The 22,984-nt window shown below is 37.7% G+C and overlaps 3 protein-coding genes across 3 annotated transcripts; all 3 read right to left on the bottom strand.

The window, feature by feature from the left end:
- Positions 1-2,631: 2,631 nt before the first annotated feature.
- LOC134857314 (uncharacterized) lies at positions 2,632-5,405 on the bottom strand. Its single transcript, XM_063873707.1, has one exon. It carries the CDS (start codon positions 5,375-5,377, stop codon positions 2,828-2,830), a length of 2,550 nt encoding a protein of 849 aa, XP_063729777.1. The 5' UTR covers positions 5,378-5,405; the 3' UTR covers positions 2,632-2,827.
- A 3,963-nt stretch (positions 5,406-9,368) lies between these two features.
- Positions 9,369-18,324, bottom strand: LOC134857318 (phosphatidylinositol 4-phosphate 3-kinase C2 domain-containing subunit alpha-like). The gene is made up of 3 exons (XM_063873710.1): positions 14,554-18,324; positions 13,149-13,363; positions 9,369-10,407 (listed from the first exon to the last, which is right to left on the bottom strand). Exons 1-3 carry the CDS (start codon positions 18,214-18,216, stop codon positions 9,618-9,620), a joined length of 4,668 nt encoding a protein of 1,555 aa, XP_063729780.1. The 5' UTR covers positions 18,217-18,324; the 3' UTR covers positions 9,369-9,617.
- A 149-nt stretch (positions 18,325-18,473) lies between these two features.
- Positions 18,474-21,898, bottom strand: LOC134857319 (DNA topoisomerase 2-binding protein 1-like). The gene is made up of 2 exons (XM_063873712.1): positions 20,802-21,898; positions 18,474-20,456 (listed from the first exon to the last, which is right to left on the bottom strand). The coding sequence occupies exons 1-2, from the start codon at positions 21,891-21,893 to the stop codon at positions 18,567-18,569; spliced, it is 2,982 nt and encodes a 993-aa protein (XP_063729782.1). The 5' UTR covers positions 21,894-21,898; the 3' UTR covers positions 18,474-18,566.
- Positions 21,899-22,984: the final 1,086 nt, after the last annotated feature.

Genomic DNA, 22,984 nt, shown 5'->3' with positions numbered 1-22,984 from the left:
CTGATTTTTTTGATAAAAACGAGCTTTTCATAAAAAATAAAGGTTCTAAATTTAGAAAAACATGAGCCTCTTCTCTACCACAATCAACACCAACTGCAAAGTCAAGAATTGGATAACCAATAAAAAAGTGAATTATCAGTTTTTATAGTTTTTCGGTTATAGCTCGAAAGTAAGTTTGGTCATTCTACAAAAAATCGATATAATTTTCGAAAATTTTTGTGAACCCTACATCGCCTCGAGAAAAGCCCAGGAAATTGACTCCTTCATATACCAACTTACGTGAACTCATTCATACAACATACGACATAAGTTTTGGCACTGCTCGTTCCGCGTTTTGCTCTAAAATTGCACGCTTAAGGTACACGAAATCAACTGATTGGCCACAATACCGGAGAAGTAAGGATACTGTCTTGATATTGCGAAAATTGTAAGCTTACGGTTCTTGAAAAAGTTCTGCTATTTTACAGCTATTAAGTCAAAATCAAGGTAGCTGAGGTTATTTTTTTGAAAAATTTTCCTTGAACAATTTAGTTTCATAGAAATAAATGCAAGACGAAACTAAAACTAGCTGAACAAAAAAGACAAGTTCTGATTTTTTGAACATTTACCCAATGAAAAAATAACTTCTAAATATTGAATCAGTTCCCTACCACATTCAATGCCTACAGCAAAATCAGGTATTACATCTCCAGTAAAAATATATCCGATTGCTGTGCAAGTAGCACAGAATGTTCCGACCGTATTCATAGAGGGTTTTTTAATTTTTTTAAAAATATTATTGTCAATTCTAGAGCGTCGCGTGCTTCGACAATTTAATGATCAAGTAACAAAACTGGTGAACTAAGCATGATTCTTTATTTCAGTAAAGTTTATTTTTCTAATTTTTTGCAGAATAAGTTTATTTTTTGTAGAAAACGTTTTTGCCAAATAAGCGCAAGGCGAAACATCAAAAACTGAATTTATTTATAATAAAATCAGGTTGTTTCAACCTAAAAAATTTTTTAAAGTAAATTTCTATACACAGAGGCGAAGCTTCACTTCGCAAACACTTGCGAGAGAACGACATAAAGCAGCTCTGTAAAGTTAAATAATAAAAAATTAGAAATAATCTTGAATTAACAAAAGTTCGGTTGCTTCTAAGATTCGAACCTGTCACCTAGCGATTAAGATTCCCACATACTAGCCACTCAACCACGGAAGCTTAATGTACGCCGAACAATAGCGTCAACAAAAGCAGAGAACAAATGCTATGCAATTTCCAATGCTATAGTGAAAGTTCCAAATGAGAGAACACTTTGAATGAACACTTTTATCTGCGAGTTAGGTTAGAAATTAAGAAGGTTCGTATTAACACACTAAGCATATTGCAAATATAATAACAAGCAAAGCTACTCGATCGCATGTCTCGCACGAAATCAAACTAAATTTTAAAAATTTCAAACCAATTTTTCTCGGCAATGGGACATTTTGCAATCTTTTAAATGTCGCTTGAATCAAGACTGAAAATTGTTTAATGTGATATATCACGTGACCCATTCCGATGATTTTCATGGTACCAAATTTTGCATGAAAAACAAAAAAACTTTCGACCAATTAGCTTGCCACGTTTGAATTTTTAATCAACTTCTAAACAAAAAGTAGTACCACTGCTTGCAATGTGGGCGATGAACTACCTATTTCAATTTCTATCACATTTTGGGAAATTATTGAAGGGAATTTTTATTTATTCATCTTGGATATCTTTAAATTAAACTTGCGTTTAGGCAACTGGAATGCGTAATTAGCTTTTTGAATGGTAATTGAAGTTCAAAACATAGCCAAATAACAGTTGGAAAAAAGAAATGAACGCAAGTAAACAGAAAAACTGCCTTTGCTGAAAAAATATTAACTTTCGAATTTGAAAGGAATAATTAGATGCCCTTTAAGCTCTTTGAATTTCTAGAACAATTCATCATTGGCGCTTTTTTGATAACGTTAACCCAAACTGGATTAAACGATTAAATTTTTATTCCGCTGGAAATCTAAAATTAAAGAAGCAGGTTAATATATACATATATAAGCGCAGTCACAAATGAATTAACAGGTATGAATGCACATCTGTAGTTATAGAGCATTTTAAGACTTTTTACTGAAAAACAAAAAAATCACTAAGACCTATATAAGATTCTTCAGTACGTTCATTACTCATAAAACTTCAAAAAGTTTATCGAACTTCATAACGTATATAAAAATTAAACATATTTTAAGACTTTCCTGAAAAAAAACATGGCCAGAATAATTAACAAGAAAAAATTTCCGTATATTTTCCCGGGTAATAATGAAAAAAGATCAGTGAAAGCCAACAAAAAACATCCATGATTTTTGCATGAAAAAATAAGCATGAAATTATTTTTTCCAGTACATGTATTGATCAACTCATTGATCAAGCTGCATATATTAATAACTATAGATTGCCGGATTTTACCTTTTAAAGTCTAGTTTTGAGCTTCAATACACTGAAGTGTAGAAAGTAGTTGCAATTACAATACGAATTATACAATTGGATGCTTAGCGGATTCTTGAGCTAGATGCTACAGTAGCCGAATTGAAACTTATTTGACCTATATGTTTTGCTTGTAAAGATTTAAAACATTAAAAAATAATTAATCAAGTTAAGCATATAGGATTTGATTAAGAAATGATACATATTGTACCAAAACATGAAATGGACATAATTGTTTTAAATTAAATTAAATTTTACAAGGAGGCCAGTTAGCTTTTCTATTAAGTTACTTTTAGTGTTTATATTCAGTAATGCGTATTTGTAACAAGATGATTTTCAGTTAGTTCATTGCGAAGCAGCATCTTTGTTAGACCTATTCAGTTTCAGATGGCTCTTGACCAAATCTCCGGTTGACAGTGCTGACAAGAGTGACAACTCTCCCGCAACGACACAAGATCCAATTATAGCTGCCAGTTGCTTCGCATTTGAAAAAGCGTTTTCATTAGAAGCCGTTTCCGTAGATGTAGAACCTTGCACGTTTAGCATCTTAAGCGCCGCTTTCTGGGCCGGCAGCATTGTTCCACCCCCTAGTGTTCCGACTTCCAAACATGGCAAAGTACAAGTAATCGAAAGGTTTCCGTCCTCTGTTTTTTCCATATAAGTCGTGCAGTTCGAGCTTTCCACAACTTGAGCGGGATCTTGGCCAGTAGCAATGAATATAGCAGTGATAATGTTAGCAGCATGCGCGTTGAACCCGCCTATGGATCCGGCCAACGTAGATCCAAGAAGATTTTTTACAATATTAAGCTCAACTAAGTCGTCAACTTGAGTTTTAAGCACACTTTGCACGATTTGTTTAGATATAACAGCTTCCGCTACAACTTTTTTGCCCCGTCCTAGAATCCAATTTATAGCCGACGGCTTCTTGTCAGTACACATATTTCCACTGACGGTTATAATTTTCATGCTTGTAAACTCGCACTTAAGATAAAGAAGGCACTTTTCCACGGCTTTCGAGACCATATTCATTCCCATCGCATCACCAGTCGTTGCTTGAAAACGGAGAAACACATGTTTTCCCGATTGAGTGGGCGTAACTGAAACTAACTTGGTATGTTTGCTGTCCTCTGATATTTCAGCACGCAGCTTGTCGATGTTGCCTTCATTCTTAAACCAATTGCAGAACACGTCAGCTTGCACTATTGTTGGGAACTTAACTGCCGGAGCTCTTGTCATCCCCGAGTCGTTGACAACTACCCGGACGCCCTGGTGAAGCGCCTTGCACCCTCTATTAGTACTGGCTACAAGTGCACCTTCTGTAGTTGCTAAAGGAACGAAAAGTGGCTGATCGTTTACAGTAAGGGGTCCAACAACCCCAACGGGTAGCTGCACATAGCCAATTACATTCTCACAACACGCGTTTCTCATTTCATCATAATCAAAGTACATGTAAGGCAGATCGAAAATAGAAGAGTTCGAAGACTGTTGCGAAATGAGTTCTCTTCGAATGGCCACAGCTCGTTTCGAATCCACTCTCTGTTCCAAACTATACGCCTGCACTTTCTTCGTTTTGATCAACATCACTATTTCCAGGTCTGCCAGACTTACGAGTCCTTCGTTTTCAAGGATCTCGCTGCATTCTGCAAAGGATCGTATGTCATCCATCTGACCCCCTGAGCTCCAAGAAACCGTGCGGTCAACTACAGGCTGGTCACCTGCTATATTATTCGACATGGAAGGAGATTTTCGCCGCCTCGCGATTGAGTTATCACCTCCGGCTCCGTCCGTGGAATCACTTCCCACCACAAACGCTACTAGGTCAATTTGAGATGGCGGATCTGTATGATTCAATTGGACGACGTTTGACGATGGCGAGTAGCTTTCACTTAATGCAAACTTAAAGGCAAGGGATATAGCAAGAACTAGTAGAATCACAGGTTCCGTTTCCACCGAGTAACCGTAAATCAAATCTATGGTTTCGCGGTCTGCTATTGCGTGCAAATCGTAAATATGCTCGTCATAGCTGATTGCGGTTTTGCACAGAGAGTAAGCACAATCAGAGGGATTGAGGTAGTATATCAAAACATGGACCGCAATGGATCCGACCGAGATCAGAGCTTTCACTTTCATCATGGTCGAACTAGTATCTGAGGTCATGAAGGAGCAGTCGATGTCTCGACAGTCGATGATGAACTCGTGATGTTTACTAGCTGGTTTACAGCCATAGAGACAGACTTCAGAAAATAGCACCAGAAGGGCAGGGTATATCGTCATAAAACATGCATAAATGGATGACACACATATAATTGATAATAGACATACCAATTTCAGATATTTCAGGTTCAAAATGAGTCCCATCGCTAACAATGAAATGGAAACCACAAAATTCAAAAAATAAAGAGGACCGAAATTTTGAAACGCGGAGGCCAAAGCGATTCTGTAAACGTATCTACTTGTCGACTGCGCGGCGAACACTCTTTGGCCGAGGCAGACTGTTTTCGGCACATCTAGTAGCAGAATAAAGAAAGGAAGAATATCAATAATGTTCACTTGGATCGGAGCGAAAATGTAGCTAACGAGAATAAAGAAAACGAATGAAGATATTGCTGCCAGCAAAACTGTGAAAAAGAGAATTTTGCGCATACCAATTTTGTTTATGCATTGAATTTGCTGGTAGGCTGACAGAATAGCAACTACTCTTGTAATGGTAAGTACAACTCCGTCTAAGCCGTTCGGACTAGAATACTCGACGGCTGCATTATTCCACGAAAAGGGAAACTTCGGCGCCGTTTTCGAAACCATGACGGACACAATAGTGCTAAATGCGATTGCGAGCTGCATCGAATACTTCCCACAAAGGGTGCCATAAGAGTAAAACAAGTCAGAGATAATCATCGTCACTTTGGTTCTGAAAATACAAAATTATTGTTTTGTTTTTCTCGGTGTAACTTGATGTATATTGAAATTAGTTTAACAATTCAAATTATTCTGGATTAAAATAAGTGTAGATTCTTCATGAAATGTTGAGGCAAAATTTTCTTTGGTTCAACAGAACAGTCTCAATTGCGCCAAGAAATTAAATAGAAATTTAAATAGTCCTTTTTTTATAATTCATCGGATACGTCAATTCGATTTTGTAACAGCACAGTAGCTTGTCTCATAATATGAGCAATTCAAATGCTTGAATCATCGATCAAAACACATTTTAGACGAACAAGACCTGTTTATTTTATGGTTATTTATATAGATTACGTAACTTATACATCCCAAGCTTATGAAGCTGATCTGTCGCAATACTGCTTCCTTGGTTTAAAAAAAGGTATTACCAAAACAGCAGTATTGCGTCATATTAAAGATGTAAGCCATGCAAACAAGAACAAACGCTTGATGTGCGAGTCGCATAGCAGAGTTCCAACAAAATAACGAAAACGGAAACGTTTCTTTTTCGAAAAAAAGAGCATTTTTTTCACTTTTTTGTAGTTTCAAAATAATAACTGACGTATAAACCAATTCTTAGTCGCGTTATTTATAATTAATTTATAATATATTTATAATAATTTATAAAAAAAATTATTTTACTGGCGCTACTCGCTCTAAAAATAATCTAAAAAACACGAACCGAACCTAAAAATTCGAACCGGCTACTCGAACCTAAAAATTCGAACCGACAAGCAGTTAATGAAACAAAACAAATGACCCACTTTTTGAACCAAGTAAATCTTTTACAATCGCCATTTCTGATTCACTGCCTAACCTTCACTGCAACTAACCTTTCAGACACCTTAGGGTCAAAAAACTTGAAAGAAAGATTTTAAACGACGATGTTCTAAAGACACTGTATAAAGATGCCACTTTGTTAATCAAAAAAGCGCCGAGATTGCGCGAAAGCAAAACACAGCCAGCAGACAGTTAGAAAGTGGCACTAAATCTTGGAACTACAGTCCAGCTAAAGCTGGAAATACCTGTTTGATAATTTGTTTTTGAAATTACCCTTGTCCTTCCGCATCAGTACAAAAAGTTCACAGACATAGCAAAAAGTAAATCCAATTTAATGACTTCAAAACCTGCTAACTTCATCATTAACTTCAGTTTTTTAAATATTGTAGTGATTTTTAGAGCTTGTTATGTCGAAAGATGCTTAAAACGTTGCTCATTAGATTTGGTTGGGTAGTTTTTGAGAAAGTTTCAAAAATCAAAAATCGAAATCTTGACTTTTCAGAGGTTCATATTTTTTTGGAAAAAAATTAGGCGTAATCATTTATGCAGCGAAGCTTACCACAACCCGTTCTTCTCATTTAAACCAAAAACTCAGATTTGGGAGGGTAGTTTTTGAGAAAAAACGAAAAGTTTCAAAAAACACTCAAAAATCGTATATTTGACTTTTCCGAGGGTCATAACTTTTTTTTGTGAAAAAATTGGGCGTAACCACTTATGCAGGGGAGCTCCTCACAACCCGTCCTTTTGATTGAAACTAAAATCTCAGATTTGGGAGGGTAGTTTTTCAGAAAATGTATAAAAACCAAAAATATGGGTCAAAAATTCCCCCACACACATTTTCGAAGGCTGTAGAAAGTGTGGTAAGGTAAAAAGAGATTAGGGGAGTATGCAGACACACAGGTGATTAGGCGGACTTCCATTGGTACCACTTTTTTTAAAAACGGTTAGAGAGTTTCTAAGAAAAACTTATCAAACAGGAACTAAATTACCCGCACCTTTAAGAATTTTACAAACAGACGAAAAGAAGCTTCACTCAACTTGCGATACAACATATACATAGCACCACAAACTAACCGACAAATAGAGATGAAAGCCGTATAAAAGTTTTTTCATTAATATATCAAGCAAATTGATCAACAAGTTTCCTACATTCGACGTGATCTTGTCGTGAATAGAAACTCCTTTGCAGAAAAACTTCGAGCAGTAAGATAAATTGAATGCTAAATACCCATCGAAACAAGACCTACGGAGCAATAACAAAGCCAACAATTCTTAACAACTTTTCAAGTTCTTACTCAAAACATTTAGATAAAAATTTTTTGCTTCTCAAACGACCAAAAAAGAAGCCTCAAAGCCGATATATTATAAAGTGGAACTATTCAGGCTGAATTTCGAATAGAACGGGCATTTAAAACGCAGAGAAGCCCAAAAATTCTGTTCGTTGACAAAAGTATAGAGGGAGATGACCACCAATCTCAGTCAACTTAAAAACTGGTTCGGGAAAAAAATCTAGTGCACGATTGCAACATTGAAGAAACTAATAATTTGGATAATCTTAATTCGGGGTTAACTTAAAATGTTGACCCCGGTAAAAATTGAAAATGAATTGCAAAGAAAGTGTTCGGTTATACTAAACTCATAAAAATTACCAGCATATGGACTTCTGAAACATAGCCAACAGAAATTTTGAAGAGAATCAATGGACGCCAAGAAACCAAAAAATGACTTGTTTTCTTGAAAAAGATTGAATTTTCAATTTTAATAGTAAAAATGACCTTGAAACTCTTGGAATTTCACAAACAGCTTATGAAAACTGGATCAATATTCCGTTTTGAAATTTGGAAATTAAAATTCACTTTCGAAACTAATTTTGAATCCACTTTGAGACATTTTTCGTGACCATTACTCTTTTGGTGTTCGATAGTGGAGTTTGCCTTCTTTTTAACAACGGAAAGAATTAAATTTCAAAATAAACTGAAAGGTCAAATCCGCGAAAAAAAAAATTTGAATGTGAACAAATGTTAAGACCTTTCCTAAAAAAAGTAAATAACCTAGAAAAGAGTCTTGACTACGTTCATCAACTCTTAAAAGGAAACCATTTTTTGGGGCAAAAAACAACATCAGCAAAAAGAAAAGGTCAACAGCTACTGATGAACCCACGGCACCTGGACGAACATTAATTTCGCAATCGCTAAGCTGTTCTTGTTAACCTAATATGAGAATTTATTTAACATTTTAAAACGAAGAAGCTGAGTTTCGCACTACTTGCGATACAACAATTATAGGATGAGTGCACCATGATGGTAAAAAGTAAGCAAACAGAACTTCGAACGATGTTACAATCGAGGAAAGAAGTGGATTTGCTGTGTTTGAATTTTTTAGAAGAGGTCCTAGTGGGGTTAAATTTGGGCGTTTAAAAATTAGTGCCAAGTATCGATCTCAAAAATACATAATTTTAAGGAAAAAAATCGTTAAATAAGCCGACAGAATAGAAGCCGACATCCAAAAAGCTGAAACTCAGTCGAAAACTTTCGTGAAAACATACGGAAAAAACTCATGTTAAGTCATATAGGATCCACGATAAACCGACAGAGCTTAAGTCGACAACCATGAAGCCGAAAAATCATCAGCAGAAAATTAAAACAAAAACTCTTTAAAGTATACATACAATAGTGTGAGTTCTAGATATAGCATACAATATGAACTAGTGCCTGGCATGCGCTAGTTAAATTTGAATTTTCATGAAATTGAGCATGCCAGCGTCATAAATGATTCAACTGATTTTGTTTAACTAGTTGGTAACCCGAAAAAAGTCTATATTCCGATTTGAATATGCTTGCTAATCGCAAGCGTAAAGAAAATCAATGGAGGTCAAAAAAAGATGAGAACTTATAAAAACATTTTAAAACAAAATCAATGGATGTCAAAACTCAACAAAATCAAAGCATTCAAAGCTTACAACTTCTCGTATGACGCAACCTTTTGGTACACGGTCAAAAAACATGTGTGACCAAGATCAAAAATTGAACATCAAATCGAACTTCGTCGGTCGAAATGCCTGTTTACCTTCCTTCCCAGCAGAACTAATTTCAAGTTCAACTTCGCTTATCATTGAGCTACTGGAGACGTGTAACCGATGTGTCAGATAAAGACATGTAAAAGTAAAAGATGCAAAGCAATATTGAATTCGGTCTAGATAAAAGAATATTAAATTTAAAGACAATCGATTTGAGCAATTACTTCTTCAATCTACTTTTTACAATAAAAATCTCGAGGTTATTAACAATGGCAATTGAAAAATTCGCTAATTGAACTAATGTGAGCATCTACAGTGCGTTTCGCTAGTAACGAAAGATGTATATTAGTTTTAACAGCTATGTAATTTGAGAAATTCTTGATTGATTTGATAGAGTGACAATTAGCACAGTAGAAAAGTGTCTTCGAGGACATTTTCTTGCAACATCATCAGTGGAATGTTCACTTTACCCACACAAGATGAGTTAACAGTACTAAACTGGTAATAACAGACGGACACTTCCATGTACAAATTCTCCCACGTGTTGCCTCCGACATTGAACGAAAACAGTTGATTGAAAATCGGACTGCTCGAATTTTTAATATCCGTTTTCTTCTTGAAGCTGTCCGTTTTCATGTACAGTTTTTCGTCAACTGGTAGCAGCTTAAGCTTCACATACACGTTTGAGTTCAGACTGTCTTCCTGTAAATCATTGGAGTAATTCGGAGTCATTAAGTCAACACACCGTTTAATTAAAACCTTCACTTGCGTTTTTCGATCGTCGCATGATATCTTCATCTCGATTTTTCCTCCAGTTTGGACCGATTGCATTGAACTCATTGATGGGCTAGTGTGTAAGTATATATCTTCGCTATTCAACGTGAAGCTTTTGTCTTCGGGTAAGGATTGAAAAAACGTGTAAATCGCATCACTGTTTCGCACCGCGCTCTTCGAAGACGCAAAAATGAAATCGAGAAACTGTTGAATTGCAGTGCGTCTATGTGACAATCTACTACTCTGCTTGCTGAACATCTGCTGGAAGTTGAGAATAAGGCGACTCTTTGGATCCCGGAAGAAGTCCGGGAACCTGGCTGCGAGGAGATCCATCAGTTGTCGGAAGTGGGACCATCTTCGGAACACGAAGTAAGTCTCTCTTCCTTCGGTATTCACTTCACAGACGTACACGTGAAACCTAGACCAGAGAACATTATTATTTGAACTATTCTCATGGACGTTTTATGCAAGTTATTTTTCTTTGTCACTTCGCTTCAATTTTTTAATTCCTTTGTTTCATTAATTGGACAAACTATCTTCCAATTTCAAGGACAGCTGGTCGCTCTGCAAGTGGCACAAAATGACCATATCATAGTAATACACTTGGAAAAAGTTAAAAATTTGAAAAAAAAATCGCATATATTATTATTTTTATTTAAAATAAAGAGTAACTTAATTAGGATAAATACTGCAAAATCGAGAAAAAATATGGCTAAAATAAAAATAAACTCGCAGAAGAATTGAATTAAGGATATCGGTCTCAGCAAATTTCGTCTAATTTAGTCTGAAAATTGAAAAATATTCAGACCAGTTTTCCTCAACATCGAGACAACTATTTTTAAGCGTTTCTTAACATTGCGAAAAGAATCAAGAAGGATTTAATGTACAGGCGAAGCTGCACTTCGCAAACACAAACGAAAAAACGCCAAGAAGGAGTTTTAAAAGGGTCAATATGAATCTTAAAAGGGCCAAACTAAAATTTGCGACTAGTTTAAAAAACGAGTCTTGTAGGATGAATCTTACTTAGGTAAATATCATACTACGCTTGACCCCCTACTAGCTTTCCTTGAGGTAGTTAAAAAACGGACTGTACGCCATAGTTCCTTTCCATTCTTTGAGAGTGGCCAAAACAAAAAGGCATGTGTGTATTGTCAACACTAATCTTATGCTTGCAACACTTCACCCAGGGAAACACAATTCAGTTATTTGAACAAAACTTCAGGCACTTAGCATAGTGGTAAGGCGTTCACTCCGAGCTCGTCAGATCGTGTAATCGATCCCGTGCCATTGCAATGATAGTGTGTGCGAACGAGCTCTCACTTGATCTATAGCTTCAGGTCTACCACAGCCTGACCAATTACGGCTTAAATAATTGTACCACGTGAATTTTCAAGACGCAAAAAACGGCCTCGAGTTGCAAAAAAAGAGCGCAGCTGGGGAAATAAGAGAAACGGACTATGCTTAGACAGGCTGAGAATAGCCTCTCACAGACCCTCTGCGAATCGCAGAAACCACAATTATTAGAGGCGAAGCACAGATTCGTAACACCTGCGATGCGTAAAACACATTGCGCTACAAAATAGTGAATGAAAAAAGACTAAGTAAGAAAAAATTCTAAAAATTATGTTGGAAAAAATTACTTCACAAAAACTCAATATTTGCACCAGATGAAGTTCATGAATATCCCTCAAAAACAAAAATCATTTACCGAGCAGCAAAAGAGGCGACAAACTTTGGGTCGAAACCTGTTGAGCCGAAAATAAAACTGTTGTCATAAAAAAATTCATAAAATTTATAAGTTTTTACGACCAATGCAAACTGAAACACATAATCCGAAACGAAATTACGAAAAATGCCCTCGAAATTACGAAACATAAATTGACTAAGTCAACATAACAAAAACGGTTAGAATATTTAAAAAACAAACAAAAAAATGGAAAAAAAACTCAATGTCAGACATAGTAAATTAACAAATTTGTGATCTTTCAGTTATAGTAAAAAGTGTTTAAATTAGAAAAACCCATGCTTTAAAAATTAAACCAATAAAAGCCTGCCAGATAAAAAAAATGATCCCCAAGAAAGTGAGAAACTTTTTTGAAAAGATAATTACAACCTGAAACGGGCTTAAGGAACGCGCTAAAAAACTAATTACTACTTAAATGATAGAAGAGGAGATCCAACTTAAGAAGTGAAGATCCTCTAGCAGCGGAGATCCTCTAAAAGCGATACTGTGGACAAAGTTGTTTACGAAAAACAAGTCTAGAACCCGATTGCAATACTCTTGCTTATCGCAAGGGTAATTATTAAGGATTAAGTGGGCTAAACCCCTGAGATTTAGTTTGTGTTACGAAACTTCTAAAAACAAAACTTCGGCAAACAACAAAGTAGCCAAATCCCTCAAACATTGAAAACTTTTACACAGTGGCGAAACACAGCTTCGCATCACTTGCGAGACAACGCAAGCTTAGCAAATAAAAAATAAGTCGAAAAAAAAAGAAAACAAAAATAATATTAATTTCAGAAAAACAGTCAAGAAACACAACAGCCCATATTAAATAAGCTTTCAGTAATTTGAGCAGCCAACAATATGCAGGTGCACGCCCTTTGATCCTAAAGCAATCAAAAATTCCATAAGAAACTTTTCATAAAAAAAATTGGAGCGATTGAGTTTGAAATTTATAATTTATACACGACTTGAAATAATAGTTAACATTAAAATTAAATTTTGCCCTCCTACCGATACAAAATAAGTTGAAAGAGCAAAAAAAAAAAACAAACCGAAAAAGCCAGAGGTAGTAAATTTAGAAATCACAGTAGTAAATCAACACCTTGAAAAAGACTGATGTCTTTCAACTTTAAAACACTTCCGTTGATTTGAAACATTTTCTTTCAACTTATTAAAACACTTTCCGTTGATTTTGATGTGTATATTTTTTTAATTAAAATTATTCAGTTGGTTTCTTCTTCTTTTTTAAATGACAAAAAAGGTTACCAGTGATTCCAGGAACAAATATATCTAAAAAATGGTTGATTTCCATCTAAACCTTTAAATAAAAGATATCTTTCTGTGCAACTTGCTGCGAAACTGATTTCTCTTGGTTAAGTTTTTGAGCCCATCAAATCCCCATGAAAAATATACAAAAGCCGTATTCGCTTTACCTTTCATTGTCCGAATCAAAACGGTGTTGAACGCCGGCTACTTTGACCATCAGTATCTCTGCCGTGTCCTCCCGAGTGACTCTGTTGAGGGTGAAGTCAAATAGCCTCTTGTTCTTCGCAGAGGACAACCCTGTCTGGCCTAGTGCGTGGATGACGAAGTTCAAACTTGTGATCATTGACTTGTCGATGCTCTCGTTTATTTTCTGCGTGAACATCTAAATAAATGAACACATTTAAGAACATCAAGATGAATAATAAAAACCAGCTGCGTCAATCTTGCACAAATTTTGAGTTTTTTTGTAAAAAAACTTCAAAAACTTTACTTCACATAATCTTCAAGCAAAAATAAAAGAGAGAAATTCCCCAGCAGAAAAATAAGAACTGTTTGAAATAATCTGCAAGGTTGTAGAACTTTTGATCATGAGAAACCCAGCAGAAAATACAAAATACAGAGGAAAACCACGGATCAATTGAGCAATCTCCACCATTCTAGAGGGGGGGGGGGAGAGATAGCTCAATAGGGGGCTGTGTATATTAGGCGAAAATAAAAACAAAAGTGTTAAATTTAGGCGAAAATTTTGATAATGAAAGTGTAGATTTTAGCAACCCCCCCCCCCCCCCTTAATTTTCCAGACGACATTGACGAGAAGCGGTTAAAGACTGCAAAGTCGTTTGTCGGTTTAAGGTCGCCGACGGGCGATAACCGGCTCTAATTTTCTTAAAGAGACCTACCCTCTGTTGGCAAGCTCGCAACACGTTGGCGCGACTGCGGCGGTCACTATTTTTCCGTTGGTTTGCTGTTTGAATAATATTACGTGTATTTTTGTATCTAGCAATGGAATGTCGTAAGTAATCACATACAGTTTCGCTAAAGTTTAGACTTTTTCAATCAAAATTTTCGCCTAATTTTAATACTTTTATTTTCGCCTAATATAGTTTTCGCCTAAAATAGCCGCCCCCGCTCAATAGGTACTTGAGATATGTTTATAACCACTTGAAATTAGTTTAAATTAAATGAAACCATGAACCAGACTCTCCAACGATTATGAAACGCCAAAATTTACAATATCAAAGCTCAAAAACTACATTTAGAGTGAAAAAAGAATCAATAAAACTGAGGCACGTAAAGCAGCCCTGGTAAATCGCTTTCCTCGATAGGGCAACGGTCGCCCAAACAAAAATTTCCAAAAAAATTGTCTGATTTTTGGTTTTTTCTTTTTCAAATTTTTCTCGATACTCATATAAAACAAACTTCAATCGGCCAATTGAAAGCGTGCTATTAATTGGGTGGGGGGGGGGGGCAGATAGCTCAATTGGTCATGTCATTACGGGGGGGGGGGATTGCTCAATTGATCCGAAAACCACTAATTGAAGAAAACTGTAAAGATAGAGTAGGACAGCTGACCTGTGTAGCTTCGTCTTCACTCAGTTGTGGCTGTAGCCTCTGCACTAGAAACTGAATCTCCCTTGATATTTCCGGCCTCTCTCCTCCGATCATGTGCCTAACAATCGCAATTACAAAATCCGCATTGCGCCTCACCACATTATACGCAGCACAACAAGTCTTCACGAACTCATAGTAACTCTCAGACACATCCGAGTTCGATCTATTGATCGCGTAGAACATATCTTTGGTCAGAATAAACGGAGTCCTGTCACGATTCACAGGTCCAAACTTCTGATTATGTCCGAAAATGCGACCGTAGTCAATGTGAAACAGGTGTCCCGAGGGAAGAATCATGACATTGTCGTTGTGTCGGTCACAGACTCCAAGTATGTAGGTCGCAACACAGTAGGCAGCAGTCGAAAGAGTGAAATTGTCCAGAGCAATATCGAAAGCAGTTGCGTCTGGGTTCTTCTGACGCAGCCATTGATATATGCAATTCAAATTTAAGGCGCCCGTGAAGCCTCCTGCGAATGTTTGCAGTTGACACAAAGTCACTGCATTCGGAACAACTTCGATGAAGCCTGAATTGGGAGTACAGGGAAAAACTCCGTATGATATGAATTTAAGATCTAGATTGTCTGACAACCACCAGGAATTCATAAATGTCATTAGCAGAGACATCAGTTGGTCTTGTCGAAGATCGTCGCCGTACTTGTAAATAACTTCTAGCTCGAAGTCGCTTTTAGTAACGAAATATAAATGCATCGGTTTCGCATTTGACTTCGCGTGCAGAAAACACCTTTCAACGTTAAATCCCCTACAAGTTCGACCAGGCGGGAAAAACGAGACTATTTCTTGCTGTTCATTTTGGAAAAGACTCTCATTTAGATCGGCCAAAAACGCTTTTAAAACTATGGTTTCTTTTTCTACATTTAATTCGGTGTAGAATTTTTCAAGTTCACGTGCGAGCCTCTCCTGTGCTTCGAAGCCTTGAACAACATTACTGGGACATATATCAGAAATTGAGGCTTTGTAAACCTCAAACATCTGCTTATATTGAGGCAACGAAGTGCAGAGAATGAAGTTTCTGAAGAGCGAAATTCCGAACAGAAGCGATTCCGCACATTTTTGCAACAAAAACTCAATCAATGGGTTCGCGATGTAAATTTCGTACTTAAGACACTCGCACAGAACTGGAACTAAAACTATCAATTCGTCATTGGTGAAGTCGAGATTTTCGACCGCAAACTGACGTAATGCCGAATCTGAGAATCTGTAGAGAAGAATCACAAACGCAGAAAAGCGATCCATCTGACCACAACATAGCGAAATCAATTCATTAATGTGACGAGTTTGAGCATAGTTCCACGACCAGATATTGGAAAACAACACATCTGGCAAATAGTTTGAGCCATAACATTCGTCAGTAAGAAGATTTCGTCTGTATTGCCATATGAGTTCACAGTCGTCGCGAATCATGTCGCCTCGCTCATCATTCGGCAAAGGGATCTCTGGATTCCTAAGCAACATGTTCTCATGTTTATACTGAAAGATTCTGTCTATCCGTTTCAGTCTACTACTTCTCAGAGGACTTTCTGGAATAGTTCGTTTCAAAGTGTGGTCTGCGCCATTTTCTACTTGAGTTATTGAGAAAACTAATGATTCCTTGGACGGATTGACAATTTCCATGTGCAAGATAGGAGATGTATTTGATGCTGTGTTTAAAGTCGGCGAGCTAAGATGTGTGTAGTCAGGATGAGGTAAATTGGGTTTGACCCAAAACGGAAGGAACACTTGAGCGTCGTTGAAAATTCCATTGCAGTCGAAAACCGGATAGGCCACCGACGCCAGTTTAACTTCAGCTAAAGTAGTTTCAGATATGTAGCACAGAGATACTGACAGAACTAACTCACGTGGAAGGTCACATATTCTTACAACTCCACAGTCGAGAGGGTCCGAAAATGTCAATGTTTGATTGATCTCAATAGTAGCTTTCGAGCGGACGTTGTGCCAGAAATCCCGAAACGAGGATTTGAAAATTACGCGACCATTATAATACATGCACACATCAATGAAGATCTTAGTCAAAGCTTCTCGTACAGCCAGAGATCCTATATTGCTAATCGAGAATATTTTCACTCCAAAGTTTTGTAAATTCGAGGCTGCTGTTAGCGGCAACTTTGTAACTTCTTTGCAATATTTGAGGTACTGAAATGATGAAATTAAATACTTTCCAAAATCTAGCGCTTCCGACATAACTAACTCTCTTTTCTTGTTATAATCGGTCGAACTGCTATTTTCCAGAAGATCATATGCGTCTGATAATGGAGAGTAGTGAATGTTCAGAAAACTGCTCAGCAACTTCGCACTTTGAATGAATCTCATGAGGTTTCGATTTGAAACTGAGTTTTTACGACCGACTTCTTGGTCGCCTTCAACTGCCAGATTTGCTTCGACAATTATTTGGACTAAATGCTCCAAATGAGAAGCCAAAGGCCAAGTAACTGCTTCAGAAGCGTACAAATCCGATGTTTCAGACCTTTGGCGTCGCTTCTCTGCCTTTCCTGATCTAATATCATCGTCTACTTTTTTGATGCAAACATCCAACGGTCGCCTCAGCGCGAACAACTTTCGAACAATGAGGTGGGATCCGATCACCGAGTCAGGTTGCATGTATATCTGACAGCCACAGAACCTGACATAATAATGACCAGGTCCCAGATCACTGAAGTTAGACTTCCAGAACTCCAAAATATCGTTTGCAGTTCGTTTTAACTTACAGTTTCTGTACTCCAAATAAGGTTCCTTAGAGCTGCGCTCGTCATCATTTATGAAGAATCTGACTTTAATCAAGGATTCCAGTTTATTGGAAGTCAAATTGTTTCCGCCTGTTGATAATACGAATCCATCTGCTACGCAATTTGATTGCGAAAAAGCGTAACTTTCTGTTCTAAATTTCACTTTGTCAATACAGCTTCTAAGTTTCTCGATAGGCTGCAAACAGACAACACCAACGTCCGGGGCGGCCAAGTTTTCATCAGTCGACTGACATACTTCAGAGTTAGCTTTTCTTCTGGGAAGCGGAGGTGCTAAAGAGCTCCTCAGTGAATCTGAAGACGATGGTCGGACACTTAAATGAGGTGGTTCTACTGTTGAAAATGCTCTCTCAATGACATCATTGGGCGGTTTTGGCGGTAAAGGAGGTCCTGGTTGATTTTTTGAAGGCGACTTTTTAATCCTTGGAGGCAATTCAGGTGGTAGTTTCTCCTCTGCAATCTGGTTGAACGCTTTAAAAAGTTCTTCCAATGAATCTGCTCGTTGCGGAACCAACGGATCAAACTCCTCCACGTAAGACGAATTGTTCGGAGAACAACTTGAAAAATCTGGAACTGAAGCTGCAGATTTTAAATGCGAGTCCTGGTCGTCATTTAACAAGTTTGAAGTGCTTATTGATACATTTTGAGTGTTTCGTTTGTAGCGCACAACTGGACTGTTTTCTTCTGACTTTGGCACTGTTAGATATCCGGCTGTTCCGATCGATAGTCTTCCATGAATCGATGTTGAAAGAGGTGGACTTGAGAAAAACTGAGAAGCATTGTCGGTTATTAGCGAGTTCAAGTCTTTCGAATCTGAGCTTCGGTCCCATGGCGATTCTGAGCGACTGTTCGCCTGTTGTGTCATGTTGTCTGTGTGAGCTTTCCCACTACAAAACCAACATCTGTGAGATAAGCCTGACAACTACTGAGTGATCGCAGACTACTAAGAACAACATAAAAAGGTATATACATCTAATCTGAAACGACGAATCAAACCAGGTCTAAATCATGAAATGATTTCAACATCAAACTGTTAACACAGATTTATTACTTAGAAAATAAATTTATAATAATCCTACCTAATTTATTTAATAACTTTTCCTCGTTTTTGACAAAAACAACCAAATATTAATCTAAATTTGCTGCAAAAAAGGTAATTGATCAAAGACAAAATTCAAAACGAACAAAATACAGACTGAAATACTATCAGTTAATTTAAAATACTTTAATGCGTTTGGCTGTCGGTTCCGAGACTTCCGGCGCATCCTTCACGAGGTATGCACTCTTATCCAATTCCTCTAAAATTAAGTAGTCCGCTATGTACTCGTTTTTAAAGCATTCCACTCCGTTTGCAGTCAACTGCGCACAACTCACCAAACTCATGTCGACTCGATTTGGCTCAATAAACGCGTGGGTTGCTCCTGTTATATTCACAAACGGGGGCTGCTCGTGTAATATTTCAGCGCCTCCTGCGTTCAAAATAGCAGCCAAGCCTTTAGTTTTGGCTTTACTTGTGTGGAACAGAACTTTCCAAGACGAGTAAGCACCCCCTGAGTAGATCCCATTTTGACCTACTAAAACCCTCCACCGTTTTGCAGCTCTAGCTACATTGTGTACTTTAGTCTGAATAGAAGCGAAGCCTAATTTCTCACTACCCCATTCGAAATCCTCCTCGTTCAAAAACCTGCCCGCTTTTGTCGACTCTTCAAGGTAACTGCAGCTCAGAACCCAGAGACCCTTCGCCACCGAGGCCATGTATTTCTCACTCTTCAGTGGAGCTTTGCATAGTAAATGAGTTGCTGTCGGGTCGAAAGATGAAGAATCAGCTATCACTTTGGCGCCCAAATTTTCAATCATGTTCTCCAAGTAAGGCCTTTGGTCTCTTTCTATACTCGTTATCTGAAACACTCTCACTTTCTGAAGCGATTTAGGAGTCAAACAGCTTCGTTCTGATTTTGCATTTTGATCCATGTTTTCAATATTGTCCATTGGATTGTTTCCAAAAGAATTAGATTCGGCCTCCCAGCCAATTTGGACACTCTGTGAGCACTCAATGTAGTGATCGGCAGGTTTTTGAAATTTAGACAGCAGGTTTGTCGACAGTTTGGCCGACAGACCTTCACTTTTCATATCATTTCTTGCGTTTGATCCGGGATCTTCAGCCAATTTCGATTTACCACGGTTCGAGCTCGAAGCTGACGCGACTTTCTGTAGAGAATTAGGGGTGGATCCTTCCTTCAGTTTAGCCAAAGATCCTCGCAAATCAAAACTGAGTTTAGATGGCGTCGATGACAAACTGGTATTTTGGGAATTTCGCCCGATATTGTTTTCATTTATTGGAAATGATGCGTCTTCTTCAGGTGGTATAGGCATGGGTTCCAGATTTAGGGTTTTCAAGTTTTTACTCCTGGTCGTCCGGGTTGTAGCTCTAATTGTGGGCTGGGGTTTCGGAGCAGCAGGTAGCAATTTAGGCCGAAAACTTTCTTCGCCTATTAGACTTCTTTTTTCTTTGCACTCTTGAGCCCAATCAATGCTGACTAATTTGATATTCAACTGGTCAGTTTTTTCAACATCTTGATGGTCTTCAGCGATAGTCGAATCTTCTACAAAGCAATGAGTACACATTTCATTCAAATTATTGGAAATACTAGCTCCTAACTCTGACAATAGACCTGACATTTTTATTCTGATTGCATCAGATAGAGAATTGTGCAAGAAAGCATTAACTGTGTTTAACACAGATTTCAAGTCAAACAAGTTTTCAATGTCAAGATAACTTCGGCTTATTTCATCGTCGATCTGCTGCCCTGTACCTCCAAAACACGAACTCTGTCTCTTCGCAACATTTCGACTATTGTTGATCGCATTTTGAGACAAAGTGCTCATCGGGCCGACAGATTTTTTCCTTGGAAAAGGTGATTCCAAATTGTCTTCGATGGGCCGTTTCAGCTCAAATTCGTCAATTGGGACAAGACGCTGTGACGTGCAGCAATTGATGATCCAATTTGGTGTGACGAAGTGGATATCGTCTGACGCAGTTTTGTATAGGAACTCACTTGAAGGCAGTTTGTCACATATCACATGGGTAACTCCATGCTGATATGTCTAAAATTATCGAAAGATTGATTTGTCGAGAGTTTCGAAACCTGAAATTGGAGCAATAATTTTTTCCTATTAAATTATCAGAGGATGGAAAGAAATTATGAAATATATCTTTGAGATGCAAAAGAAAACTAAAAAACCTGGGGTCTCCTAAAAACCTGGAATTGCAGAAATTAGCTGAGGAAGTCTTTTTGATCAAAATGCATGCATTTGTTTCCTGCATTTCGTGCAATTTTTTCCCATATAAAAAGTCAAATGCCACGCAAAATGTACGCTAAAGCACGGCAGTCAAACTTGTCAAAATATTTTTGATGCTTTGAAGAAAAAATACAACTAAACGAAGCCTACTTTGTAAACAGTTGCGCCGCACTTTTGCATTATTTCTTCAATTGCAGCCGATTCTGTACTGTCAAGTCCAATTATGTGAGCCTTGCAGAAATTCAAAACATCATTCGCTTCAAACGAACTCGGCAACTGACTCGTAATAAATGAGTTAGACCGACTCAGCACTCCCCGACTTGTGTCAAACGAGACGTCAGCTGTTTCCTTCGGAACTAAATCCATGTTGAATTTATACAAATTTGGGTCACAAAAGTATCCTTTTTCCAGACAATCTGGCAGCCATCGCTGGGTTAAAACAGGAAGTTTCCATTTTCGCGCATATATTAACTTCTGCTGATTAGAAGCCGCTTCAGTGGCGATTAGATGTGTAACGTAATCTGACTTCAAATCTGCGCTGTACTTACCTCCATTACTCACAACAGCTTGCTCAACTAATTTTCGATCGGCCATTGGAAGTCCACTAACACAAATCACACAGCCAGCAAAAATCGGAACTTTAAACTCCTTCATAAACGCTTCATCTGTTGCCAGCTTTTGCCTTTTTCGAAGTTCAAACGCAGTTGTGACCCATTGCGGCGTCAAAATCGGAATTTTCATTTGAGTTGCAACTATGTACTTTTTAGTTCCAACTGAACTACAAATCAAATGTGTTGTACTAGTGTTCAAATCCCCACTATACTTCCCACCCATCAACTCGACTAGTTTTCGAACTTCATTACGGGTTTCGAAAGCCACATCTGTGCAGCATGCTGTGACGTTGTGCATAGAAACAGACACTAGAACCTTGCCACCAATACTATGGAGTTTAAGTGCGTTTCTAGTTGCCATCAAACAAGCTACGGGGCAAATTATTCTGCTTTGGAGTACATTCAGAATGTAATCATACGCTTCGCCTTCTAGCTCGTCCATTATGAAAACACTTCGCATTCCAGTTTGGACAGAGGGTCTGATTTTGATGACTTCTTGAGGTGTGAGTTCTTTGAATCCTCTATTTTTCTCTCTCCACAAGTTAATAAATTCTGTCATTGCGTGGCTTTTTATAGACTCGCACACTAATATGAGTTGGTTGGAGTCTCCACGTTGTTTGTGTGCCGACATACTCTAAACCTCAAAACGGAAAACTTCATTTCTAATCATACTCGCAATAGCTCACGGTTTACAACTAAATACTTCGTATTCTTAACACTTTTCCCAAGTAAAACTATCAAAAATTGGATCAACCGCACAATCCCCCCTTAAGTGACCTACCGTAGAACAAACCCCCAGTTATGGTAGCGGATTTAGGTGGGGAACAGCGCCCTACACCCCCCCCCTTCCAACCCATCCCCACTCAGGGACTCGACCCCCTGCCGACCCAAAGGGTCCTCCCTTTGTACTATTTTGAGATATCGTGTGATTACTAGCCTAAAATTTTTCTTAATGGGCCTTCGGCGTCATTTTATAATGATTGTAAGGTGGAGCACTCGCCAAAAAACGCGATTTACTGGTCAAAATAATTCAAAAAGCGACAAAAAACGCTTTTATGGCCTATTTTTTTTTCAAAATTTTGCCTGTGGCCCAGAAAATTTAGTCAAAATATGGTCTTTATAGTGATATGGGAGAGCTCAAAAAATCTATCCGGTCCACAAAAAAATGACGGCAAAATTCTTTTTGAAAATCCACCCCTCTCAGGAAAATCCTAGATCCGTTGCTGCCCAGCTATGTATTATTTTTGAAAATTATTTCTTTATAAAAAATGCATTTCGAACAAATGCACTGATTAATTTCGCTTTGAAATTTTTTAATGCGGGATTTTTTTGTATACTGCTAGCCACCTAAATTAACGTTTTAGTAAAAATTCTCGAAGTAAAACTCGCGTAGAGGCGAAGCTGTGCTTCGCAAACACTAGCCAGCACACGACAAAACAGCAGCTCTATAACCTGCAATAAGAAAAAATAAAATAAACATCAAATTAGTGAAGATTTTGCTATAACTCGATTCGAAAGGTTGGGAAAAAAGAAGGGTTGTACTAATAGAGATCGCTCGCAAGCTTGCCAGTGTAATAATTGAATCAATTTATGCGATATACTCAAAGTTAACTTCTGAAAGTCTTAAATAATATTCCCCCTAAATCGATTTAGGGGGATATTGCACGGTTGATCTCAGAGAGTGCATAATTTCTTAACCCTGTCAAACATGCTTCTCGTCAT

This window comes from Symsagittifera roscoffensis, chromosome 1, assembly GCF_963678635.1.
Source record: "Symsagittifera roscoffensis chromosome 1, txSymRosc1.1, whole genome shotgun sequence".
In the NCBI taxonomy this organism is placed as follows: Eukaryota; Metazoa; Xenacoelomorpha; order Acoela; family Convolutidae; genus Symsagittifera; species Symsagittifera roscoffensis.
The sequence above is the reverse complement of the archived record's forward strand: the minus strand, read 5'-3'. Positions and strand labels throughout refer to the sequence as shown.